Raw genomic sequence first — 24,711 nt, 5'->3', positions numbered from 1 at the left:
TGCGGGTGTGTATTGATTACCTCCTGCTGAACAAGGTCACAGTGAAGAACAGGTATCCATTTCCACGTATTGATGACCTATTTGATCAGCTTCAGGGTGATAGAGTGTTCTCTAAGATCGACTTACATTCAGGCTATCATCAGTTGAATATTCAGGAACCAGATATCCCAAAGACTGCTTTCAGGACTTGGTACGGTCATTATGAGTTCCTTGTAATGTCATTTGGGCTAACCAACGCCCCAGCAACATTTATGCACTTAATGAATAATGTATTTCATCCATATCTTGATTCTTTCGTCATTGTGTTTATTGACGACATTCTGGTGTATTCCCGGAGTAGGGAAGATCATGAACAACACCTGGGGACTGTGCTTCAAGCTTTGAGAGAAAAGAAGTTATATGCAAAATTTTCAAAGTGTGAATTCTGGCTTGATTCAGTAGGATATTTGGGTCATATAGTTTCGTGCAAAGGGATTAAGGTAGATCCGAAGAAAATTGAAGCAGTGCAGAGTTGGCCCAGACCATCATCAGCTACTGAGATTCGGTGTTTTGGCAGGGTATTATCACCGATTTGTTGAGGGTTTCTCTTTTATTGTTGCACCTATGACCAAATTGACCCAGAAGGGTGCTCCATTCAGGTGGACCAAGGAATATGAGGAGAGCTTCCTAAAGCTCAAGACAACTTTAACTATAGCCCCAATATTGGTATTACCTACAGGTTCAGGGTCTTATATTGTGTATTGTGATGCATCGCGTATTGGTCTCAGCGCAGTGTTGAAGCAAGATAGTAGGGTGATTGCCTACGCGTCCAGACAGTTAAAGGTACATGAGAAGAATTATCTAGTCCACGACCTTGAGTTAGCAGCTATTTTTCATGCCTTGAAGATTTGGAGGCATTATTTGTACGGTATCCATTGTGAGGTCTACACCGATCACCGGAGTCTACAACATCTATTTAAATAGAGGGATCTTAATTTACGGTAGTGAAGGTGGTTGGAGTTGCTTAAGGATTATGATATCACCATTCTCTATCATCCCGGAAAGGCCAATGTGGTGGCCGATGCCTTGAGTCGTAAGGCGGAGAGTTTGGGTAGCTTAGCATACTTACCAGTAGTCGAGAGGCCTTTAGCCGTGGATGTTCAAGCCTTGGCCAACCAGTTTGTTAGATTGGATGTTTTCGAGCCGAGCCGAGTTTTGGCTTGTGTGGTTTATCAATTTTCTCTGTATGATCGTATCAGGGAGCGTCAGTATAATGATCCCCATATGCTTGTCCTTAAGGACACAGTTCAGCACGGTGATGCCAAAGAAGTCACTATTGGAGATAACAGTGTATTACGAATGTAGGGCAGGCTATGTGTGCCTAATGTAGATGGTTTGCATGAGTTGATTCTCCAGGAGGCTCACAGTTCACGGTACTCCATTCATCCGAGTGCTACAAAGATATATCGGGACTTGAAACAACACTATTGGTGGAGGTGGATGAAGATAGATATAGTGGAATATGTAGCTTGGTGCCTAAATTGACAGCAGGTGAAGTATGAGCATCAACGACCGGGTGGATTATTTCAGAAATTAGAGATTCCAGAATGGAAATGTGAGTGGATCACTATGGATTCTGTTGTTGGGCTCACACGGACTCAAAAGAAGTTCGATGCAGTTTGGGTGATTGTGGATAAGTTAACAAGTCAGCCCATTTCATTCCTGTAGTTACTACTTACTCTTCGGAACAGCTGGCTCAGGTCTATATTCGCGAGATTGTTAGACTTCATGGCGTATCTGTATCTATCATCTCTGATTGGGGTACGCAGTTTACATCACGGTTCTGGAGGGCTGTACAGCGAGATTTGGGTACTCGTGTGGAGTCGAGTACAATATTTCACCCTCAGACGGACGGACAGTCCGAGCGCACTATCCAGATACTGGAGGATATGCTTCGTGCGTGTCTGATAGATATTGGGGGTGCTTGGGATCAGTTATTACCACTTGCGGAGTTTGCTTACAACAACAACTAGCAATCGAGCATTCAGATGGCTCTGTATGAGGCCTTGTATGGTAGGCGGTGCCGGTCTCTAGTGGGTTGGTTTGAACCGGGCGAGGCTAGGCTATTGGGTATAGACTTGGTTCAGGATGCCTTGGAAAAGGTTAAATGGATTCAGGATCAACTTCGTACAGCCCAATCTAGACAGAAGAGTTATGCGGATCGAAAGTTTCATGATGTTGCATTCATGGTTGGTGAGCGGATCTTGCTCCGGGTTTCGCCTATGAAGGGTGTTATGAGGTTCGGGAAGAAGGGCAAGTTGAGCCTTAGTTATATTGGGCCTTTTGAGATTCTTGAGAGAGTTGGAGAGGTGGCTTATAGACTTGCACTACCACCTAGCCTCTCTGCAGTTCATCCAGTGTTCCATGTTTCCATGCTCTGGAAGTATCACGACGATCCATCTCATGTGTTAGACTTCAGCCCAGTCCAGTTGGACAAGGATCTATCTTATGTCGAGGAACCAGTGGCCGGCCATTTTGGACAGACAGGTTAGAAAGATAAGATCAAAGAACATAGCTTCAGTGAAGGTGCAGTGGAGAGGCCAGCCAGACGGAGAAGCTACTTGGGAGACTGAGCGGGAGATGCATAGCAAATATCCATACCTATTTAAGACTCCAGGTATAATTCTAAACCTGTTCGAGGACGAACGTTTGTTTAAGAGGGGGAGAATGTAACGACCCATCCGGTTATTTTGAGTATTACAACCTCCCCCCCCCCCCCCATTTACTGCTCAATTTTGCTTTACAGTTGTTGTGTGACTTGTCGGGGTAATTGGTTCGGGTCCGATGAGGTTTCTGAATGAATTGGAATACTTAGTTCCAAGGTTTAAAGCTTAAGTTCAAATGGTGACAAGTTGGTATCGCATTAAATTTTTAAAGAAATATTTTTCCCGAAATAGCATCCCGCGTATTAACCACCCTTATCACACCGTATGACTTTTAGTAGTTCCCATACTAGCAACACGTATCAAGCCACCTTTATCTCACCGCATGCATTTCAACACCCAGACCTTATACCACCGCATGCGTATCAATATCACAATATATCACAATTTGCACCTCAAGTGCCCAAATATCTCAACTTACCAAAATAAATCAATAACAATATTTTTCCACAATAAAGAGCTCATGGCTCATGTCAAAAATCAACAACAATAATATTTCTTTTCACAATAAAGAGCTCACAACTCAATCACAATGGATACAAAAATCTCACAAAATATTCAGCAAAAATAATATTTCACCAATTTAACACCTTGTCTAAATATCAAAACTTTAAATGTAAAATACTTCATTTTTTTAATATTTAAATTTAAGAAATTTATCCTTCAAATAATACAGAGAACAAAAGAAATAGAGTTTCAACTCAACAGGTAACACACTTAGTAGGAACAGGTCCGGTAAATTTAAAATACGAAAATATATTAATGATGATGAATATAACAGAATAAAATAATTTAATTAATATGCAACAATGCTCTACACAATTTAAAGACATAATCTTCCACATTTAGCCCGTGTACACACTCGTCACCTCGTGTACATGACTTTCAACACATCAACATTTTCATATCAATACCAAATCCTAAGGGGAATTTCCCCCACGCAAGGTTAGACAAGTCACTTACCTCAAATCATGCTCAATCAGTCAAGTAGTATGCCTTTTCCTCGATTTTTCGACTCCGATCGACTCAAATCCTAATTTTTTCCTTGAAAATCTCTCAAAAATCGCCTCTCACAAAGCTCCAATTTGTCAAAAATGGAAAATGGGACAAAGCCCCCATTTTATAACTTAAAGTCTCTGTCCAGGCGCTGCCCTCGATTTTTGACCTCGACCTCGACCTCGATTTTGACCTCGATTTTTATTTTTGACCTCGACCTCATCACTACTCTACCGAGGTTTGGCTTGGCACTTACTGGTTACTGATGTGGTGTACTCATACTACGCTTATGCACATCTTTTTGTGCAGATCCAGGTACATCTTATCAGACCAGGCATCAGTGAACTAGTTGTACGAGGAGACTTCGAGGTATATCTGCTAGCGTCCGCAGACTCTGGAGTCCCCTTCAATCTTATTATGTTGTCTTCCTTATTTTCTTTAGACTCTAATGTATAGAGACATAGAGAATAAATTCTTAGAAGCTTGTGACTTATTTCTACCGGGTTTTGGGAGTTGTAATTATGTGAGTTTGTAAATTTATTTATTTCATATTTTTATTGTTATTCCGCATTGATAGGCTTACCTAGTCTTAGAGAATAGGTTCCATCACGACATCCTATGGAGGAAAATTTAGGGTCGTGACACATGGATCATGTTGTTGTTGAATTATTTGTTTAAATTGTAATTGTGTACTCAGGCACATCCTTCATTTGCATATCATATTTCAGTCTCTATTGACATTCATTGATACATAATATCATCATGTCGGGCCAATTTCGTGTCATTGTGAGCCCGAGAGACTGGAGATTTTGAGTGATATTTATGGGATCGGGCTGCATGCCACAATATGTTTTTATTTACTTATTATAGCTCTTGGGCTGAAAGAGCCCTTCCGGAGTCTGCACCCCCACAATGAGCGCAGTTTCTTTATATTTGGGAAGGAGTTCCTTAGGCATGGAGTTGTCTTATTTATTTATATTTGGGATGGAGTTCCGTAGGCATGGAGTTTCTTTATTTTATTTATATATATATATGGGATGGAGTTCCTTATGCATGGAGTTGCTTTATTTATTTCTATTTGGGATGGAGTTCCCTGGGTTGGATTGGCCATATACAGTACTGAGTGATTGAGTATTCTTAGAGTGTGAGTACACGAGGTTTCCATTGTGGTACATCACATATAACATATAATTTGGTATGTAGATATAGAGATGTCATATTCCTCATATCATGCATAATTCATTTATTTTACTTGTATTGGACTTATTTGTTGAACTTGAGAAAATGCCTACATTATTGTACTGTTATTTTTATATTGGACTGTACCTGTTGAGCTCGTCACTACTTTCAGCCCAAAGGTTAGTCTTGTTACTTATTAAGTATATGTGGTCGGTTGTACTCATACTACACTCTACACTTCGTGTGCAGATTCAGGTACTTCCAGATACGGCGGTTGCTAGACTTCGGAGTTTCATCTTTGGAGACTATCGAGGTAGCTGTTTGGCGTCCGCAAACCTTGACTTTCTTTTCCTTTAGTTATTTGTATTGTTCTACATTTCCAGACAATGTTTGTATCAGTCAGACTATGTCATCATTTAGATGCTCATGTACTCAGTGACACCGGATTTTGGGAGTGTATTTGTATTACTATTTGTGAGATTTTCTATTGAATTCAAATATTATGTTTTCAAACTTAAAGAAATTTGTCATTTATTGAGGTTGTCAACTTGTCTGGTATTAAGATAGGCGCCATCACAACAAGTGTGATTTTGAGTCGTGACAATGTAATAGGAAGATTTGCATACAAGGATGGTATGTCCATCATTTTCTCCCGGCCAAATACGTAGACAGCCCTTTTTCACTTAGACACCTCAACTAATGTTGTTTCCTATTAAACACCTAATGTTAGTATGTAGTGTGTCTATTGAACCCTTCTCTGATAATCAGTCAAAACAATAAAGTGTGTGTAACTCACTTGCTGATGGCGTGGCAAATGACGAAGGAAACAGAGACACGTGGCTTTTATGCCTAAGTAATTATTGAAAAATTGTTGTTGACCCAAAAAAAATCTATTTTCGCACCCCTGCCCATTCCTTCATCTTCTCTCCCCTCCACCATTCAACGTACTGAGCAGCCAAAGTAAACAAATGATAGAACATAAAGTAGAACTTAGTAAGTCGGGAAAATGGAGAATCTAATATAAAAAAATATGGAGTACCATGACAGTACAGGAGAATGCTTTTGCTTGAAAGAAATACAGAATAGAAGCATTTTAATTAAAATCTGAACAAGAGTTCAAAGAAACCCACTTAGTTTATGGTGGATTTTCGAAAAAGAATTAATATCCGGTGAGGCTGGTTGATTTCTGATAGGAAGATTTCACAACAAACATCTTCCTTAATCCTTTAATGGTAGAAAACAAAACATTCCAAATTTTTGTGTTTGACATCACAAGAATTCATTATTTTTTTTAGCGTTTTTATTAAGGGGTGTGAATGGGAAATGGAAGAGGAACCTCTTGGGTGTGAATGGGAAATAGAAGAGGCACCTCTTAGATTGCACCTCTTCATCTCACCCTTTTATTGGGGTGTGAATGGGAAATGGAAGAGGCACCTCTTGGATTGCACCTCTTCATCTCACCCTTTCATTGTCTATAAATAGAGTGGCTTAGCCTCATTTTACACCACTGAAAAATCTGAAATCTCTCCCCTCAATTTTTGGCATACTGCATTGGTTATTCAAAAGTAAAACGTAAGCATTTTGTGTGATTTGCTCCGCCATTTGAGTTCGCCGAAATTCTGTGATTTGAAGTGCCACTATCACAGAATAGTTATTTTATTCTATCCTGGAAGGAATTAATCCGCAACCTTGGGCATTGTGAGGGAATTAAATTCCTTAAGGAAACACAAGAAACTTGTGGGCTCAGAATTTTCTCTGCTTTGTTTTTTCCTTAAACTAATGTTTATTGATTTACTAATTTTGAATACAGAATAATAACAAGCTTAAGGAATTTAATAATTATTTCTGTATTCATCTTACATTCTATTTTGGGAGACTAAAATCTTATTGATTTTCTACTCCCGTTTTGGAGATTAAAATCTTCGGATTTTCTACTAATATTTGAGACTAAAGTCTTTGTGACTTTCTACTCAATCCAAGATATAAAAACTCGGTTGCTTGTATTCGGTTTGAAGATATAAAAACTTCACTGAGATACTAATTATGTTTGTCAATTACTTTTCCAAAAAAATGAGAACAAGTGCGGAACAACAGAATGGTTCTGTTGGGACTACTGCTGCAATGGCAACAAGTGCGGAAAGTTTTCTGGTGTAGACTTTATGCGTTGGCAGCAAAAAATATTCTTCTACCTGCCACACTCAGTTTACAGCACTTTATCAGCGAAGACGTTCCAGTTATGGGAGAAGAAACTCCTGAAAATGAGCGATTTGTTGTCACTGAGGCATAGAAGCATTCTGACTTCTTATGCAAAAACTATATTTTAAGTTGCTTAGAAGACGGCTTGTACAATGTTTATAGTGTCATGAAAACATCAAGATAATTGTGGAATGCTCTTGAAAAGAAGTATAACACTGAAGATGCTAGACTAAAGAAGTTTGTGGCCGCCAAATTTCTGGATTTCAAAATGGTTGACGGTAAATCTGACATAAAGCAAGTCCAAGAATTGCAAGTTATTGTTCATACCGAGTAAATATTTTTATTCAAGATATTGATTATTTTACTAATTATAAATTTATGATTGAAGGTATGGTAATAAATGAAGCGTTTCAAGTTGCGGCATTTATTGAAAAGCTGCCTCCACTGTGGAAGGACTTTAAGAATTACTTGAAACATAAGCGCAAGGAGATGATGCTTGAAGACCTTGTTGTTCGTCTATGGATTGAAGAGGACAACAAGGCTGCTGAGAAGAAGTCTCGTGGAAATTCAATTATGGGTGCAAATATTGTTGAGGAAGCTTCAACGAGCAAAAAGAGAAAGAATTCGTCTGGTCCAAAGAATTAACCAAGAGAAAAAGAAGTTCAAAGGTAATTGCCACAACTGTGGAAAGGTTGGACACAAAACTGTCGAATGTCGTGCACTAAAGAAGGACAAGAAGAAAAGTCAAGCAAACATGATTGAGAAGAATGATGAAATAGACGATTTATGTGTCATGCTTTTGGAGTGCAACCTACTCGGAAATCCTAGAGAATGGTGGATTGATTTGGGGGCAACTGGTCATGTTTGTGCTAACAAGGAGTTGTTTACTTCTTATGCTCCCGTTGGACCTAACGAGACAGTTTTAATGGCAAATTTCGCTACTGCAAAAATTGAAGGAACGGGTAAGATAAATTTGAAGATGACTTCTGGCAAGATTGTGACTCTAAATGATGTCCTTCATATTCCTGAATTACGGAAGAATTTAGTCTCGACATCACTTCTAGTCAAGAATGGCTTTACGTGTGTTTTTATTTCCGACAAGGTTGTAGTTAGTAAGAATGAAATGTATGTAGGAAAAGGCTGCCTTATGGATGGCCTTTTCAAACTCAATGTAATTTCCATTGATATGAATAAAATTTCAGCTTCTTCTTACTTGCTTGAGGCAAATAATTTATGGCATGAACGTTTAGACCACGTCAACTTCAAAACTTTGTGAAAAATGATTAATTTGGAAGTATTGCCGAAGTTTGAATGCAATAACTCGAAATGTCAAATATGTGTGGAATCAAAGTATGTTAAACATCCTTATAAGTCAGTTGAAAGGAATTCAAATCCTTTAGACTTAATTCACACTGATATTTGTGACATGAAGTCAATACCATCTCGTGGTGGGAAAAAGTATTTCATAACTTTTATTGACGATAGTATTAGATATTGCTATATTTACTTACTTAATAGTAAAGATGAAGTAATTGAGGCATTCAAGCAATATAAAAATAAAGTTGAAACACAACTAAACAAAAAGATTAAAATGATATGAAGTGATAGGGGTGGTGAATATGAATCTCCTTTTGAAGAAATATATTTGGTATATGGCATTATTCACCAAACAACTGCCCCTTACTCACCGCAATCTAATTGAATTGTGGAAAGAAAGAATAGAACGTTAAAGGAGATGATGAATGCCTTATTGATAAGTTCGGGTTTACCCCATAACTTGTGGGGGGAAACTATTCTTACAGCGAATCAAATGCTCAACCGAGTTTCCCATAACAAAACGCAATCTATTCCATATGAAAAATGAAAAGGTAGGAAACCCAACTTAAAATATTTTAAAGTGTGGGGGTGTTTGGCTAAAGTGCAAATTTCTAAACCCAAAAGGGTGAAGATTGGACCGAAAACGGTTGATTGCGTTTTCGTATGATATGCAAGAAATAGTAAAGCATATCGTTTTCTGGTTCATAAATTAAAAAATCCCGACATTCATATTAATACGGTAATCAAATCCGATAATGCTGAATTCTTTGAGAATATTTATCCGTATAAAAATGAATGCGAGTCGTCTAGTGAAAAATCTAAGCGACCTCGAGAAGAAGAAAAGGAAAGTACGTTTAATGAAGAAAATCCAAGACGTAGCAAACGTCAAAGGACAACTACTTCATTTGGATCAGATTTTCTGACATTTTTGTTGGAAAATGAGCCTCAAACGTTCAAAGAAGCAATGTCTTCCTCGGAAGCATAATATTGGAAAGAGGCAGTCAATAGTGAGATAGAATCCATATTATGTAATCATACTTGAGAATTGGTTGATCTTCCTCCAAAAAATAAACCTTTGGGTTCTAAATGGATTTTCAAAAGGAAAATGAAAGCTGATGGTACTATTGAAAAATATAAGACAAGATTAGTTGTTAAAGGGTTTAGACAACGAGAAAGTCTTGATTACTTTGACACATACTCGCCGGTAACAAGGATTACATCTATCCGGGTGTTAATAGCGTTAGCCGCCGTGTATGGCCTTCAAATCCATCAGATGGATGTAAAGACAGCCTTCTTAAATGGAGATTTAGAGGAAGAAATCTATATGGAACAACCTGAAGGGTTTGTAGTTTCCGGAAAAGAAAAAAAGGTGTGTCGACTTGTTAAGTCACTTTACGGACTAAAACAAGTACCAAAATAATGGCATGCGAAATTTGACCAAACAATATTGTCAAATGGTTTCAAGATCAATGAGTGTGACAAATGTGTTTACATTAAGAATACTCCAAATCAAATAGTCATTGTTTGTTTATATGTGGATGATATATTGATAATGAGTAACGACATTGCTAACATAAATGCTACTAAGCGCATGCTTACTAGTAAGTTTGATATGAAAGATTTAAGAGTTGCCGATTTAATTTTGGGAATTAAGATCCTTCAAACTCCTCAAGGTCTAGCTTTGTCTCAATCTCATTATATTAAAATGGTACTTGAAAAGTTCAAATATTTGGACTTTAAAGAAGCAAAAATGCCAATTGATTTAGACCATACTCTTGTAAAGAATAAAGGTCAAAGCAAGTCTCAATTGGAATATGCTCGAGTATTGGGAAGTTTGATGTACATTATGAATTGTACACGACCTGATATAGCTTGTGCGATAAGTAAGCTTAGTTGATACACAAGTAATCCCAACCAAGCTCATTGGATAGCAATGAAATGAGTTTTGGGATATTTGCAATATACCCAAGACTATGCATTGCATTACAATAATTATCCCGCAGTTGTTGAGAGATATAGTGATGCAAATTGGATCACCGAATCAATGGAATCAAAATCCACAAGTGGATATGTGTTTATCATTGGTGAAGGAGAAGTGTCTTGGAAGTCGGCCAAACAGACATACATCACCCGCTCTACAATGGAGTCTGAGTTTATAGCTTTAGACAAGGTCGGTGAAGAAGCTGAATGGTTCCGGAATTTCTTAGATGATATTCCTTTTTGGCCCAAACCTTTGGCACTTATATGCATACATTGCAACAGTCAAGCAGCAATAGGAAGGGCTGGGAGCGTTATATATAACGGAAAATCTCGTCACATTCGACGAAGGCATAATACCGTTAGACAACTACTCTCTAGTGGAATTATCACAATTGACTATGTACAATCAAAAGATAATGTATCGGATCCGCTTACAAAAGGTCTACCTAGAGAGGCGGTTGAGAAGTCATCAAAGGGAATGGGACTATGGCCGAGGACAAGTCAATGTGGCGGTAACTCTACCTAGAAGACTGGAGACCCCAAGATCTAGGTTCAAGGATATCAAACAAAGTCATTAATGACGGTTCAACATTATCAAATAAAATTTTTTTTTTGGTCCATTCTCGTGATGAGACAATGTTCAGTACCAAGGATAAAGCGTTAAGGCTTTTAATGGTTTCTAAATTTGATACGGGGTATATCAAATAGTGTATCTACGGGATAACACGCTTAGGAATCACCTATGTAAGTGTGAAATATAAGCTGCTTCAAGGAGAATTCTGTAAGGCCAGTTCTCTACGCACTTATGAACCAGGTGGTGTTCATGGCTGAAACGAACACAACAATGAGAACCAAAGACGGTTAAGGGTTGATTGTGTGACTTATGGTTGTTTAAGTATACTCCAAAGTTCGACGGCTCAAAGATATCAAATCTAGCGATTGACCGAGTATATCCGACATAATCTCACTACGGAAAGTTCAAAGGAAAACCTACTTATCCAAATGCGATTAATCCTTAATTGCGAATCACGCAGTATTTTCATGCATGTTTTTCCACATATGTCCATTCTCCATTCATGTGGGGGATTGTAGCGTTTTTATTAAGGGGTGTGAATGGGAATTGGAAGAGGCACCTCTTGGGTGTGAATAGGAAATGGAAGAGTCACCTCTTGGATTGCACATCTTCATCTCACCCTTTTATTAGGGTGTGAATGGGAAATGGAAGAAGCACCTCTTGGATTGCACCTCTTCATCTCCCCCTTTCATTGTCTATAAATATAGAGGCTTAGCCTCATTTTCCACCACTGAAAAATCTGAAGTGCCGCTATCACATAATTTTTTGTGATTTGCTCCGCCATTTGAGTTCGCCGAAATTCTGTGATTTGAAGTACCGCTATCACAGAATAGTTATTCTGTTCTATCCTGGGAGGAATTAATCCGCAACCTTGGGCATTGTGAGGGGATTAAATTCCTAAAGGAAATACAAGAAACTTGTGGGCTCGAAATTTTCTCTGCTTTATTTTTTTCCTTAAACTAACGTTTATTGATTTACTGGTTTTGAATACAGAATAATAACAGTTTTTAAGACTCTAATCGAAAGCCATCTTCAAAATACTGATAGAAGAAGTGGATAATCTGTTCTTGAAATTTTAGTTTCTTTCTTTATATGAATTAATGGGTGTAAATTTATTTGGTTTTCTTTTATGGGACTGTAAATGGGTCTTTTGAAAATGAATTTCACTGAAGAATGATCAAAATTTATTTCTATGGAAGAAATGGATTTGGTCAAAGAGCAGTCACCTTCTTTTGGGTGAAAAAGCAGAAAAAGCACCCCATTCCTTCCTTCCCTCCCCTGGCCCTACCAAAAAAACGGAAACAAGAAAGACAAAAAATAGAAAATAGAGTAACAACCGGAAACAGAGAAAAAGAAAAAAAGAAAGAAACGACTAATCCATTTCAGAGACCTTCCACGCACTGAAAAGGAGTGGAATACAATCATTGCACCATGTCACTCATTTGTGTTCAATAAACACACTTCGAGGCATTTGTGTTCAGTAAACACACTTCGAGAAAAAGTTAAAATGATACATTATCTTTGGATTTAAACTTAAAATTATATATATTCTTTCACATATAGCACTAATAGTCCATTTACTTTAACAAAATGATGCACTTTTGATCATAAGCCTAAACACCATTAGTTTTTTAACAGATACCTCCTCACGTTTCTGTCACATAATTTTTGTTCCCTCCAAGCGAATCGTTACTATGTCTCTTTGTCTTCAATTGTTTTTGCAAAGAGAGTACACATCTATAAAGAAACTATTAGAACAATTCTGAAAATAAAGGAAGTGTAAGAGAACAATTCTGAAAATAAAGAAAGAAAGATAGCAGGTGCAGTGCTCAATCTTTTACTGCATAAACTATTGCAGACAATAAGTTAAAATGTGAAGCTAATTGTTGGTGCAAAGGGGAGAGCTTGAACATCTTGTGAAAAAGTTTAAAAACCTCAATACTTTCCTAACTAAGAGGATGCTGCGAAAAATCAAAGCAACAACAAGCGCTGGAAAAAGCTTGTCAAAAAAATCTGTATTAATATAGTATACAAAGTTGAGGATATCTATCAATCTTGATAAGCTCTTGGATCAAGCCAAGCTGCACGTAGAGACAAATATAATTAAAGAAGGTTGATTGTTGCCAATAGAGTCAAAGAGCTCGAAAATCAGGTGAGAGCCGCCATTGAAAGGTGAAGAAAACTTAGTGAAGAAAAATTTGGCGATATCTCGGATTTTCCAAAAGCAATTTTGGTTTTCAGAAATTTCAGCTGCTTTTGGTATTACTCTCTTGACAAAAAATGATGGAAGATAGAGATAACAAACCGTTTGTAGGGAATAAAAGGGCATGTGAGAGGTTACTGTTAAAAAACTAAATGTGTTTAGGCTTATAACTAAAAGTACACTATTTTGTTAAAGTAAATGGACTATTAGTGCTCCAAGTGAAAGAATATGTATGATTTTGAGTCTAAAGCCAAAGATAATATATGATTTTGGGTTTTTCCTCAACACACTTCCAACTAACATTATGCGTTCAATAGGAAACAACCTTAGTTGAGGTGTTTAAATGAAAAAATGTGACAACTTTAGATAGCTGTCTATGTATTTGGCCTTTTCTCCGCCAAGTAAGAAACATTGACGCCCACTATGTGCATTATGACTCAAAATTGATTATTATAGCCTCTGATAAATTCGAATATACACCTTTTTTTCTAACTTGCTATATTACTTTGCAACGTTTGGTAATTTTGATTCAATTTTCAGGAAATCATTATAAGTTTTCCAGCGCTACATGTTAACAAACTTGAAGCATTGATCCATATCTCATGAATTTAAAATCAAATGGAAAGCAATCATGAAAAAACTCCAAATTTCCTTCTTTTGATAATCCAAAGACATGATCCTCATGCAAACCATGAAATGATGCTTTTGTTTTCCTGCACCGACTCCATAAGAATAGGAGAGCCACTTAGTAATAATCACTTTTCTCTTGGACTTTTTGTAAAACAATGATTTTTATGTTACTCTCCCCGTTTCAATTCATGTGAATCTGTTTAACTGGGTACGGAGTTTAAGAAAAAATGAAGACTTTTGAAATTTGTGGTCCTAAACAATTCAAAAAGGAGCCCAAAGTATTTGTGTAGCTATAAAAGATTCTCATTAAGGGTAGAATTGTAAGTTTAAGCAAAATTGTTTCTAATTTTGGAAAGGAGTTATTCTTTTTGGAACGGACCAAAAAAGAAACAAGTTCACATAAACTGAAACGGATGTAGTATATATTATAATCGAACACTTCTATGCGTCCATATCATGAAGTTCATTTGGGTACATGACAACACATGGAAGATCGTGATCGATACAGAAGGTTTTTTGTTTTGGGAAAATACATAAGATGCACCTTGAACTTGTCCCCAAAAGTCAGTTTCCAACTCAACCTTTACGGGCGTTCTTTTTCTACCTTATACTTGTTCAAAGTGAATTTAATACCTCTCTAAGACATATACAACTAGTCGCACAGTGGAAGGTATTGCACACTCTCCCTACGTCTTCGCCACATATTACCACACCAGATTCAATTTGATTTTAACTTTTTTTTAAAAATTTTTTTTACTCCTTTTCCTTATTTTTTTTATTTATAAATTTGCATCTCTTTCCTTATATTTGTTCTAAAATCTCTTCTCTAAGACTCCCTTCATACCATTCACCCCAATTGAAAACTTTTAATTTAGATAAATAGTTTTCAGGTTAATTAAAATTTTTGGCATTGTAATATTTACCAAGAGGAAAAGGGTTGAGAAGAGAGATAGGAATGTGATTGGAGTTTGACCGGAGAAAATGGAAGCTCGCCGGCGTCGAAGGAAATTTTCCGGCCAGCATCTGGTCGGATTTTATAGTTTAATTGAATTTTTTCATGTTAAATCCTTTTCATGGGTTTTCATTAATCAAATGTGAAAATACAGCCAATGATTTTTGCACTCTTTAATTAATTTTCCATCTTAATTTTTTGTAAGGTAAAGGAAGGGGGGATCGACATCAATGGAGGTTTTACTGATATAAAAATAAAAGGAGGAGGAAAGAGGGGGAAAAAAAAGAAAGAAAAAAGAAAAGAAAAGAGGGTCACTGCTAATTAAGTGTATTAGATACATAATGTCCAATAAATATTTGACATGTGTACAATTTAATGAGTTTTAAACCTTGTTTTTGGCTCTTCACTCGCGTTTAAGAAGATTCTTTTTTTCTCTTTGCCACATCTTTCAGGGAGGTATTAAATTCATTTCGGACAAGTATAGGGTGGAAAATGAATGCCCGTAAAGGTTGAATTGGAAACTGATTTTTGGGGACAAGTTCAAGGTGCATCTTATGTATTTTTCCCTTTGTTTTTAAAATTTTTTTGGTTACGTCTGAAGTTCTAGTTGTTGTGTAAGAAAAGTGTAGAAAATAATGTTCATGAGATTTATGGAATGGTTGTGTCTGTTCGTGAAGAATTTTGTAAGGGTGGATTTTTTTAATAATAGAAGTAAAGTATTATTAAATTTTAGAGGGGTATTAAAGTAATTTAACTTTTTAATTTAGGGCGACCCACGTGTGTGTATATATATACACTACTTTTTTGGCATACGGTTTATAAAATAATATTAATGTATTAAAATAAAATTTTAAGTAAATAATTATACATGTAAAATTAAAGTACTAATTTTATCAATAAAATTACCCACGAAGATAAACAATTAAATTGTAATTAAATACATGGAAGCATTGAAAGTTTGTTACAAACAAACACCAAACTTTGCACATAGACAATTAACTGCCACACAATAACTCTATTACCGAGTGAAACCTCGTCATATACAAGATGCTAACTAAAGGAGCCAATTATTTATAAATAAATAAAAATGTCAAACATCTTACGGCAAATTGATCCATCGCCTATGTCCTCACACTAAACAATAAATATTCTACTTAATTATAATCTTAATTTGTGTCACGACCCATTTTTTGAACAAGCCGTGATCGACACCCGATCACTAAACTTGATCGAGCGAACCATCTGCGCTTATCAAATCTATTATAACTTTAAACTTTATATTCAATAAGGCAATACTTTAATCAAATACTTTTAATTAATTTAAATATCTAAAATTAAACCAATTTCAAAACTTTATCCATAGTAACCAATGAAATACTGCTAAGTTATTATCAATAACATCTGAATCTCAACCCACCGACTATGTCTATGAAGCCTCTATTGATAACTGACGCACTGCTCAAGACATTAGATTGTCTGGCTAGTTCTCCAAGTAAACAAAGAAATAACTAAATAAAGATGACTCAAAGTAATACTCCACGAACAAAAGCGGAGCTCACCAATAGCACTGGAAGAGAGGAAAGTCCTAACCAGTAGCATGCTCATCTATGCTCGTCTGCAAAACCAATTCATACGTTATACCGCAGACCAATGTAGGTTCCCAAAAGAGAACGTCAGTACCATCCATTGTACTCAGTGAGTCTCAATGACAAAGGATGAAACTTTAATAAAATATACATTACGAGCAAAGATTCTAAATGCATGAAAAACATAAAGCTTCTAAGAACAATTCTAAAATAATTGCATATTTGCAATTTATGAATATTCTAAAAGAAATTCTTTTCTTTTTCTTTCTTATAAAAAAAAATACTTCACTTTATACTTCGGGAGTTTCAACTATCCTGACTTATTTTTGTCTTAGTCACCGTGTGATCGGCACGGGTTCGATCCCAATCGGATTGAATAGGCCCAATCTACAAGGTGCCACTCGCTTCATGGTTCTCAGCGCTCATGTATCATACCTTAGCCTGGCTAAGTGAATTCTCAGCAACGAGATCCTCGGCTCGTGTGCTCCCTAATTTGGCACAAGTAGTTTCAGGAAGTCAACACCTTGGTCAGGAACCCTTGGCCTGGACGATGACCCCTTCTCAGAATAGAGGATACTCCCAAAAATATTTTCTTTCTAAACTTCTCTTGTGACCTTTCAAGTCTAAATCTTGTTTGAAAAGTGATCTATCAATATTCATATCAATATTCTTGAGTGCATACATAGCATAAACATGAAATAGAATTACTCAAAGTATTTTTAAAAGTTGTCTCTAACTCTCAAAATTTTGATAAGTGATTCCCATAGAATTCTTTTTTAAAGTGAACATAAAGTCGAGGTAATCATCTCTTTGCATACATAAAACTCCAACACTGGTCTTATAGTACTGCTACATGTACATATAATGATATGGAGGGGATTTCTAGGTAGTAGAAGATAAGGATGGCAGTAGATATGTGTCACATCTCAAAGTGTTTGAAATAAAAGTTATTGGGTAAGCTTGTTGTTGTACGACTACTGTGTCCGTTATTGGTGTGAAACTTGTGCACCATTTAACATGTAAGATCGTGTAATAAAGCATAAGAATATGAAAATAGATGCTTATACTTCTCGAGTAAAATACATAAGCTTTAACTAGAATATACTTAGTTAATATATACCCACTCGTTCCAATTAAGTACATGTTGACTCTTTAAAGTATTTTATCAAACACTTTGTGGGCATGTCTTTGTGAGTAGAACCACTTTAGTAAAGGGTTATATCAACTCACCTCAAAACTTTTCGAACCAATACGTAGGCCCTAGTCTAATTTATACCCGTCAAATAATTGATTCTACAACAACCAGTGCATTTTAATTAAATTTAAAGTTTCACACCTAAATATGAAATTTAACGTTGATACAGAGAAAGAAGAGAATTAACTATTAAATTCTTACCTACTACTATTTTAGAATAATTAACAATATGGAATTTTATATACCTGAGTTCAAGAATTAGTAATTTATAAAGAACCCTAAAATTTTGTTGTCTGCGTAAATAATCTTGCTGCCTATGTTTCTTAGCGTTCTGTTTCTCTTTTCCGTATCAGATTTGCGTGAATGAACATAAGTTTAAACCTTCTGTTTTGTTCATATAGAATTTTTATAGCAGCCTGACTTGTTTAAGGCTTTTAAGCCTTTTGTCTCACTTTAGTTCAAGGCTTAAGCCTTTCATTGCCCTCACGTACAGACTACTCTATGGGCCTTAGGCCCAATTTTAAGTATCTCTCTTTTTTTTAGGAGTGGTACAATTTTTCCTCCTTAAAAATATTCGTCCTCGAATGTTGCTAGCTCTACTCACTTGAACTTCTTAAGTTCTCTTAGCACTGCTCACTTTCCCAAGGGTCTCAAAAATTTTGGCTAACTCCATAAATTTTCAAACATTTCGGCAGAGTCTCCCATGTAAATTGAGCTATCCAAAAAATAATCCCTGTCACCAATACCACAACTACACTAATAACAACTAAATATACCATAACAGGCCATTCATAGGCACTGCACACAGCTCATATACTAATTACACATACTCCGGCAAGGAGGTACTACAATAACCAACAAGAATCTAAAACACAACACTTTAGCAAAAGTAAATCACTTTAATGAGTTAAATGTACTCTGGCATGGAACTATATTATTAAATAACTAAATATACTCTGACAAAAACTAAATTATTTTAACAACTATGTATAATCTAGCAAGGACATAAGCACATGCTAACTTATATTTAATAAATATAAAATAAACGCCAAACCAAACCTAGGTTAACATACCTTTGTCCTCAAATAAATATGGATATTTCTTCCTCATATCCTCCTTGACCTCCCACGTAGCCTCTTTTGAATCATGATTACTCTAAAAAAATTTTACTGATGCTAAATCTTTTGTTCTTAACTTTCTTACTTTCCTATCGAGAATTTCTATAGGTACCTCTTCATAAGTCAAGCCTTCTTTAATTTCTATGGTATCGGCATGTATTATATGCGACTCATCATGAATGTACTTTCTAAGCATAGACACATGAAAGACAGGATGAACAGAGGACAACTCAACAGGAAGTGCTAGCTCATAAGCCACGTTTCCTTTCTTTTCTAGAATTTCATAAGGTACGATAAATCTAGGACTAAGTTTTCCTTTCTTACCAAACCTCATATCCTTTCATTGGTGAAACTTTCAAAAATACCTTATCACCAACCATGAACTCTAATTCACGATGCCTCTTATTAGAATAAAATTTTTGACGACTCTGAGCCGCTTTCTGTCTTTCTCTGATTAGTTGAACTTTCTCTAAGGCCTCACAAACAAACTCTGGACCAATCAACGGCACCTCTGCTGGTTCAAACCAACCCACTGGAGACCTATATCTTCACCCATACAACGCTTCATAAGGAGCCATACTAATGCTGACCTGATAGCTGTTATTGTAAGAAAATTCTATAAGTGGAAAGTGATCATCCCAATTACCTCCAAAATTTATAACACGTGCACGCAACATATCTTCGAGAGTCTGAATGGTCCTTTCTGCCTAGCCATCGGTCTGTGGATGGAAAGCGGTACTCAAATTGACCTTGGTACCTAATCTTTTCTGAAATGCCTGCCAAAAATGCGCCATGAACTGAGGGCCTCTATCAGATATGATTGAAACTGGAGTACCATGCAATCAGACTATTTCTTTGATGTACAACTGTGCATACTGCTCTGCGGAATCTGTCTTCTTTACTGGTAGGAAATGCGCAAACTTTGTCAGTCGGTCTACAATAACCCAAATTGAATCATGCTTACGGTATGTACGAGGTAGACCTACTACGAAATCCATATTAATCATTTCCCATTTCTACTGTGGTATCTCTATATCTTGAGCTAGGCCACCTGGCCTTTGATGCTCGGCTTTGACTTGCTGGCAATTCAAATATTTAGCCACATGATTTGCTACTTGCTTCTTCATGCCTTTCCACCAATACAACTCTTTCAAGTCCAGATACATTTTGGTAGCACTTGGGTGGATAGAGTACCTCAAGCTGTGAGCTTCTTCCATTATGGCCTTTCTCAGACCATCTACATCAGGCACACATAACCGATCATTCAACTTCAAAACTCTGTCACTTCCTAGAGTGAAAACAGTGATTTCTTTGTTTCTGACTCCTTCTTTTAACTTCACTAAATACAGATATTCGTCTTGATTAGCCTTAACATGCGCAACAAGGGAGGATTGCGCTAAGGCATAAGCAGTTATACCTCCTTCTTCGGTCTCATCAAATCTAATTTCATCATTTGCCAGTTTTTGAATTTCTCGACCTAAAGTTTGCCTTTATACTACAAGATGGGCCAAGACACCCATTGATTTCCTACTAACTACATTTGCTACCATATTAGCTTTGCCCGGGTGATAAAATAATATTGATGTCATAATTCTTCAATAACTCGAGCCACCTTCTTTGTCTCAAATTTATTCTTTTTGCTTGAAAATGTACTGGAGGCTTTTGTGATCTGTAAATACTTCAGAATGCTCGCCATAAGGGCAGTGTCGCCATATCATTAATGCAAACACCATTGCTGCAAGCTCCAAGTAGTGTGTAGTCTAGTTCTTTTTATGATTCTTTAACTGCCTGAAAGCATAAGCAATAACTTTTCCATTTTGCACAAGGACACAACCAAGACCCACTCTAGAGGCATCATAATACACTATGAACCCTCCCGAACCTGTCGGCAAGGCTAACACAGGTGCAATGGTCAACCTCTTCTTTAACTCTTGAAAATTCTGTTCACAAGCGTCATACCACTGGAACTTAACTGCTTTCTGAGTCAACTTAGTTAATGGAGCTGCAAGTGAGCAAAATCCCTCCACAAACCTTCTATAGTAGCCAGCTAACCCCAAGAAACTCCTTATTTCGGTTGGCGTTGTCGGCCTAGGCCAGTCCTTGACTGCTCCTATCTTCTGAGGATCTACTTTTATGTCGTCACTAGATACCATGTGGCCTAAGAATGCCACTAATTGCAACCAAAACTCACATTTTGAAACTTGGCATAAAGCTAATTCTCCTTCAAGGTCTTCAAGGCTATCCTGGGGTGTTCTGCATGATCTTCCTTGCTTTTAGAGTATACCAAAATATTGTCTATAAACATGATAATAAAGGTATCAAGGAATGGCTTGAAAACTCTGTTCATGAGGTCCATGAATGCAGCTGGAGCATTTGTCAACCCGAAGGACATTACTAGAAATTCATAGTGCCCGTAGCGAGTTCTAAAGGCTGTTTTAGATATATCATCTTCTCTAATTCTCAACTGTTGGTACCCCGACCTCAAGTCTATCTTTGAAAAGTACTTCGCACCCTCAAGTTGATCAAATAAATCATCAATTCTTAGAAGTGGGTACTTGTTCTTAATGGTAACTTTATTCAACTGCCGATAGTCGATGCACATTCTGAGAGACCCATCTTTCTTCTTGACAAACAGGACCGGGGCACCCCATAGTGAAACACTCGGCTTGATGAAGCCCTTGTCAAGAAGGGCTTTCAACTATTCCCTCAACTCATTAAGTTCTGCTAGAGCCATCCTATAAGGAGGTATAGATATGGGCTGAGTGCCTGGCATGAGATCAATGCCAAAGTCTATGATTCTTTCAGGAGGAAGTCTGGGAAGGTCATCTGGGAAAACTTCTGGAAATTCTCTAACAACTGGCACAGACTGAAGAGCTGGTGGTTCCGATTCTGGATTAATGATGTGAGCCAAATAGGCGAGACACCCCTTACCGATCATTCATTGTGCCTTAAGGTAAGAAATAAACTTACCTAAAAGTGATGCTAAACTACCTTTCCATTCTAAGACTTCTTCATTTAGAAATTGGAATCTGACTATCTTGGCCCGACAATCTAACATAGCACAGCAAGAAGACAACCAATCCATACCCATGATCACATCGAAATCCACCATTTCTAACTCTATGAGATTGGCCTCGGTGCTGCGACCTTGGACTGAAACTATACAACCTCTATAGACTCTTGTGGCTTCCACTGACTCGCTAACTGGAGTAGATACTAGGAATGGCTCACTAAGTTGTTTAGCTTCTAGCACGAGGTTAATTGCAAAGTATGGAGTCACGTACGAAAACGTTGAACCTGGATCAATTATGGAATAAGCATTATGTGAGCAGACTAGAAGTATACCTGTAATAACTTTTGCAGATGCCTTTGCACTCTGACAATCAAGTGTAGCAAACAAACGGGGTTGTCCCCCTCCCTGAGTAACTCAATTTGCACCTCTGCCTTCTCCATGCCCGGCCTGATTCTAAGTACCACGGGCCTGTGGAAGTGCAACTGTAGTAGCTGAGGAACTAGAAGGATGAGTTGATCCCCCACTAAAATTACGTCACAACTTTGGGCAGTTGGCCTTTATATGAACAATGTCTCCGCAATGATAGCAACCATGAAACTTGAGCTTGCACTGACCTGAATGTTGCCGCTTACATGTTCCACAAAGACCTTGTTGTTGTGAATGTTTCTCAGCATAACTCTGGCTATGTGAGGATGATGACCTAACATTTTGATATTGGCGAGACTGGTTTCCATAACTCTGAGTACGTCTGAAGGAAGACCCACCACCTTACTTATGACTGGACTGAGCTGGTGCTAATGATTCCTTATTAGAGGAACCCCTTCCACCTCCGCTGGACGTACCATTAAACCTGCTCGTTGTCCGGACTTTCTTGTTATGCTTTTTTTTTTCTCTCCTTTGTTGTCTGTCTTTTTCTAAGTGCTTGGCGGATCCCACAACAGAGGAGAAAGATGTCACTCCTACCGCTGCAACTGATGTTGTATCCTTAATGTGGTAAGCCAAACCGCCAACAAACCTGCGAATCTTTGCTTTTTCTGTCTTAACCATGTGAGAAGCATGCTTAGCCAACCTTATGAATTCCATGTAGTATTCTTGCACACTTTTATTCCCTTGCTTGAGTTGTTCGAACTCTGCAGCCTTAGCTTCCCTATCCTCTTCCGGGATATAGTTAGCCATGAAGGCCTCTTCAAATTCTTCCTAAGTAGGTGGACCATCATCTTCATCTCTTTCCTTTTCCCATATCTCAAACCAAGCGCCAGCCACATCTCTAAGCTGGTAAGCACCCAGCTCCACAGCTTTATCATAAAATGCCTTCATCGCTCGGAGGGCTTTCTTGACATCCTCCAGCCACAACATTGGATCTTCATCAGCTATAGAACCATGGAACAATGGAGGAATCAACTTCAAAAATTTATTCACTCTTGAGGACTCAGAATTTTTCTGTCTATTTGATTGAGGTGGAATCTCATCTCTTCTCTCGTTCTGGTTGGCCATGAAGGCTTTAAACATCTCCATAGCACTGTTGATAGCATTAAACATTTGACCCATCTCTGAGCCGGAATTGCTGTTGGGGGTGGTACTGGATCCTAAGGTACTTGCTCATTATGATCCATCCCTTCTTCATGTTCAACCCGGGGTACCTGAACTCCCTTTGTGGATTTACCCTTCCTTTTCTGAGTTAAATCCTTCTTCTTAGTTCTACCTTGATCCATAATAGTAGCAATAGTTTCTTGAGTAGCATCCTGAGTGTCGGTGTCAGAGTTGCGAGTACGAGCCATTTATGCGAGTTTTGGAGAAACGAATACATTAGATAATTTCTTAGAGGTAGGCTCTACTGCACGATCTAAAGTATGAAAAAAAAATGAGACTTTTCCTAAATGCTTGTAGCCTCCTATTTATAAGTATGGCGTGCTTCATACCTATAAACAAGACTCTACTAACACGGCTTCATAGACTCCTAGGACTCCATAAACCTAATGCTCTGATACAAAGTTTGTCACGACCCATTTTCTAAACAAGCCATGACCGGAACCCGATCACTAAACTTGATCAAGCGAACCATCTGCGCTTATCAAATCTATTATAACTTCATGAGATTGCCTGGCTAGTTCTCAAAGTAAACAAAGAAATAACTAAATAAAGATGACTCAAAGGAATACTCCACGAACAAAAGCGGAGCTCACCAATAGCACTGGAAGAGAGGGAAGTCCTAACCAGTAGCATGCTCGTCTGCAAAACCAGTTCCTACGTTATACCACAGACCAATGTATGTTCCCAAAAGAGAATGTCTGTACCATCCATTATACTCAGTGAGTCTCAACGATAGGGGATGAAACTTTAATAAAATATACATTACAAGCAAAGATTCTAAATGCATGGAAAACATAAAGTTTCTAAGAACAATTCTAAAATAATTGCATATTTGCAGTTTATGAATATTCTAAAAGAAATTCTTTTCTTTTTATTTATTATAAAAAATAAATACTTCACTTTATACTTCGGGGATTCCAACTATCCTGACTTATTTCTATCTTAGTCACCGTATGATCGGCACAGGTTCGATCCCAACCTGATCGAATAGGCCCAATCCACGAGGTGCCACTCGTTTCATGGTTCTCAGCGCTCATGTATCATACCTTAGCCTGGCTAAGTAAATTTTTAGCATCGAGACCCTCGGCTCGTGTACTCCCTACTTTGGTACAAGTAGTTACAGGAAGTCAACGCCTTCGTCAAGAACCCTAGGCCTTGACGATGACCCCTTCTCAGAATAAAAGATACTCCCAAAAATATTTTCTTTCTAAACTTCTCTTGTGACCTTTCAAGTCTAAATCTTGTTTAAAAAGTTATCTATCAATATTCTAGAGTGCATACATAGCATAAGCATGAAATAGAATTACTCAAAGTATTTTTAAAAGTTCTATCTAACTCTCAAAATTTTGATAAGTGATTCCCACAGTATTTCTTTTTTAAAGTGAACATAAAGTCGAGGTAATCATCTCTTTGCATACATAAAACTCCAACAGTGGTGTTATAGTACTGCTACGTGTACATATAATGACATGGAGTGGAT

At 37.3% G+C, this 24,711-nt stretch overlaps 1 protein-coding gene across 1 annotated transcript; it reads right to left on the bottom strand.

The window, feature by feature from the left end:
- Window positions 1-21,326: 21,326 nt before the first annotated feature.
- On the bottom strand, window positions 21,327-22,817 carry LOC138907086 (uncharacterized). The gene is made up of 4 exons (XM_070197209.1): window positions 22,492-22,817; window positions 22,256-22,389; window positions 21,599-21,925; window positions 21,327-21,517 (listed from the first exon to the last, which is right to left on the bottom strand). The coding sequence occupies exons 1-4, from the start codon at window positions 22,815-22,817 to the stop codon at window positions 21,327-21,329; spliced, it is 978 nt and encodes a 325-aa protein (XP_070053310.1).
- Window positions 22,818-24,711: the final 1,894 nt, after the last annotated feature.

The sequence above is a fragment of the Nicotiana tomentosiformis genome, chromosome 1 (assembly GCF_000390325.3).
Source record: "Nicotiana tomentosiformis chromosome 1, ASM39032v3, whole genome shotgun sequence".
Classification (NCBI taxonomy): domain Eukaryota; kingdom Viridiplantae; phylum Streptophyta; class Magnoliopsida; order Solanales; family Solanaceae; genus Nicotiana; species Nicotiana tomentosiformis.
The sequence above is the reverse complement of the archived record's forward strand: the minus strand, read 5'-3'. Positions and strand labels throughout refer to the sequence as shown.

What these genes read in the sequence shown, in the direction of transcription:
- LOC138907086 (XM_070197209.1), bottom strand. Translation starts at nt 22,817, where the DNA reads ATGGCTAACTATATCCCGGAAGAGGATAGGGAAGCTAAGGCTGCAGAG. An exon ending in ATGTAAGCGGCAACATTCAG is followed by an intron (nt 21,926 to 22,255) that starts GTCAGTGCAAGC and finishes TAATTGATCCAG; the next exon opens with GTTCAACGTTTTCGTACGTG. An exon ending in TAGTTTAGCATCACTTTTAG is followed by an intron (nt 21,518 to 21,598) that starts GTAAGTTTATTT and finishes TCATTAATCCAG; the next exon opens with AATCGGAACCACCAGCTCTT.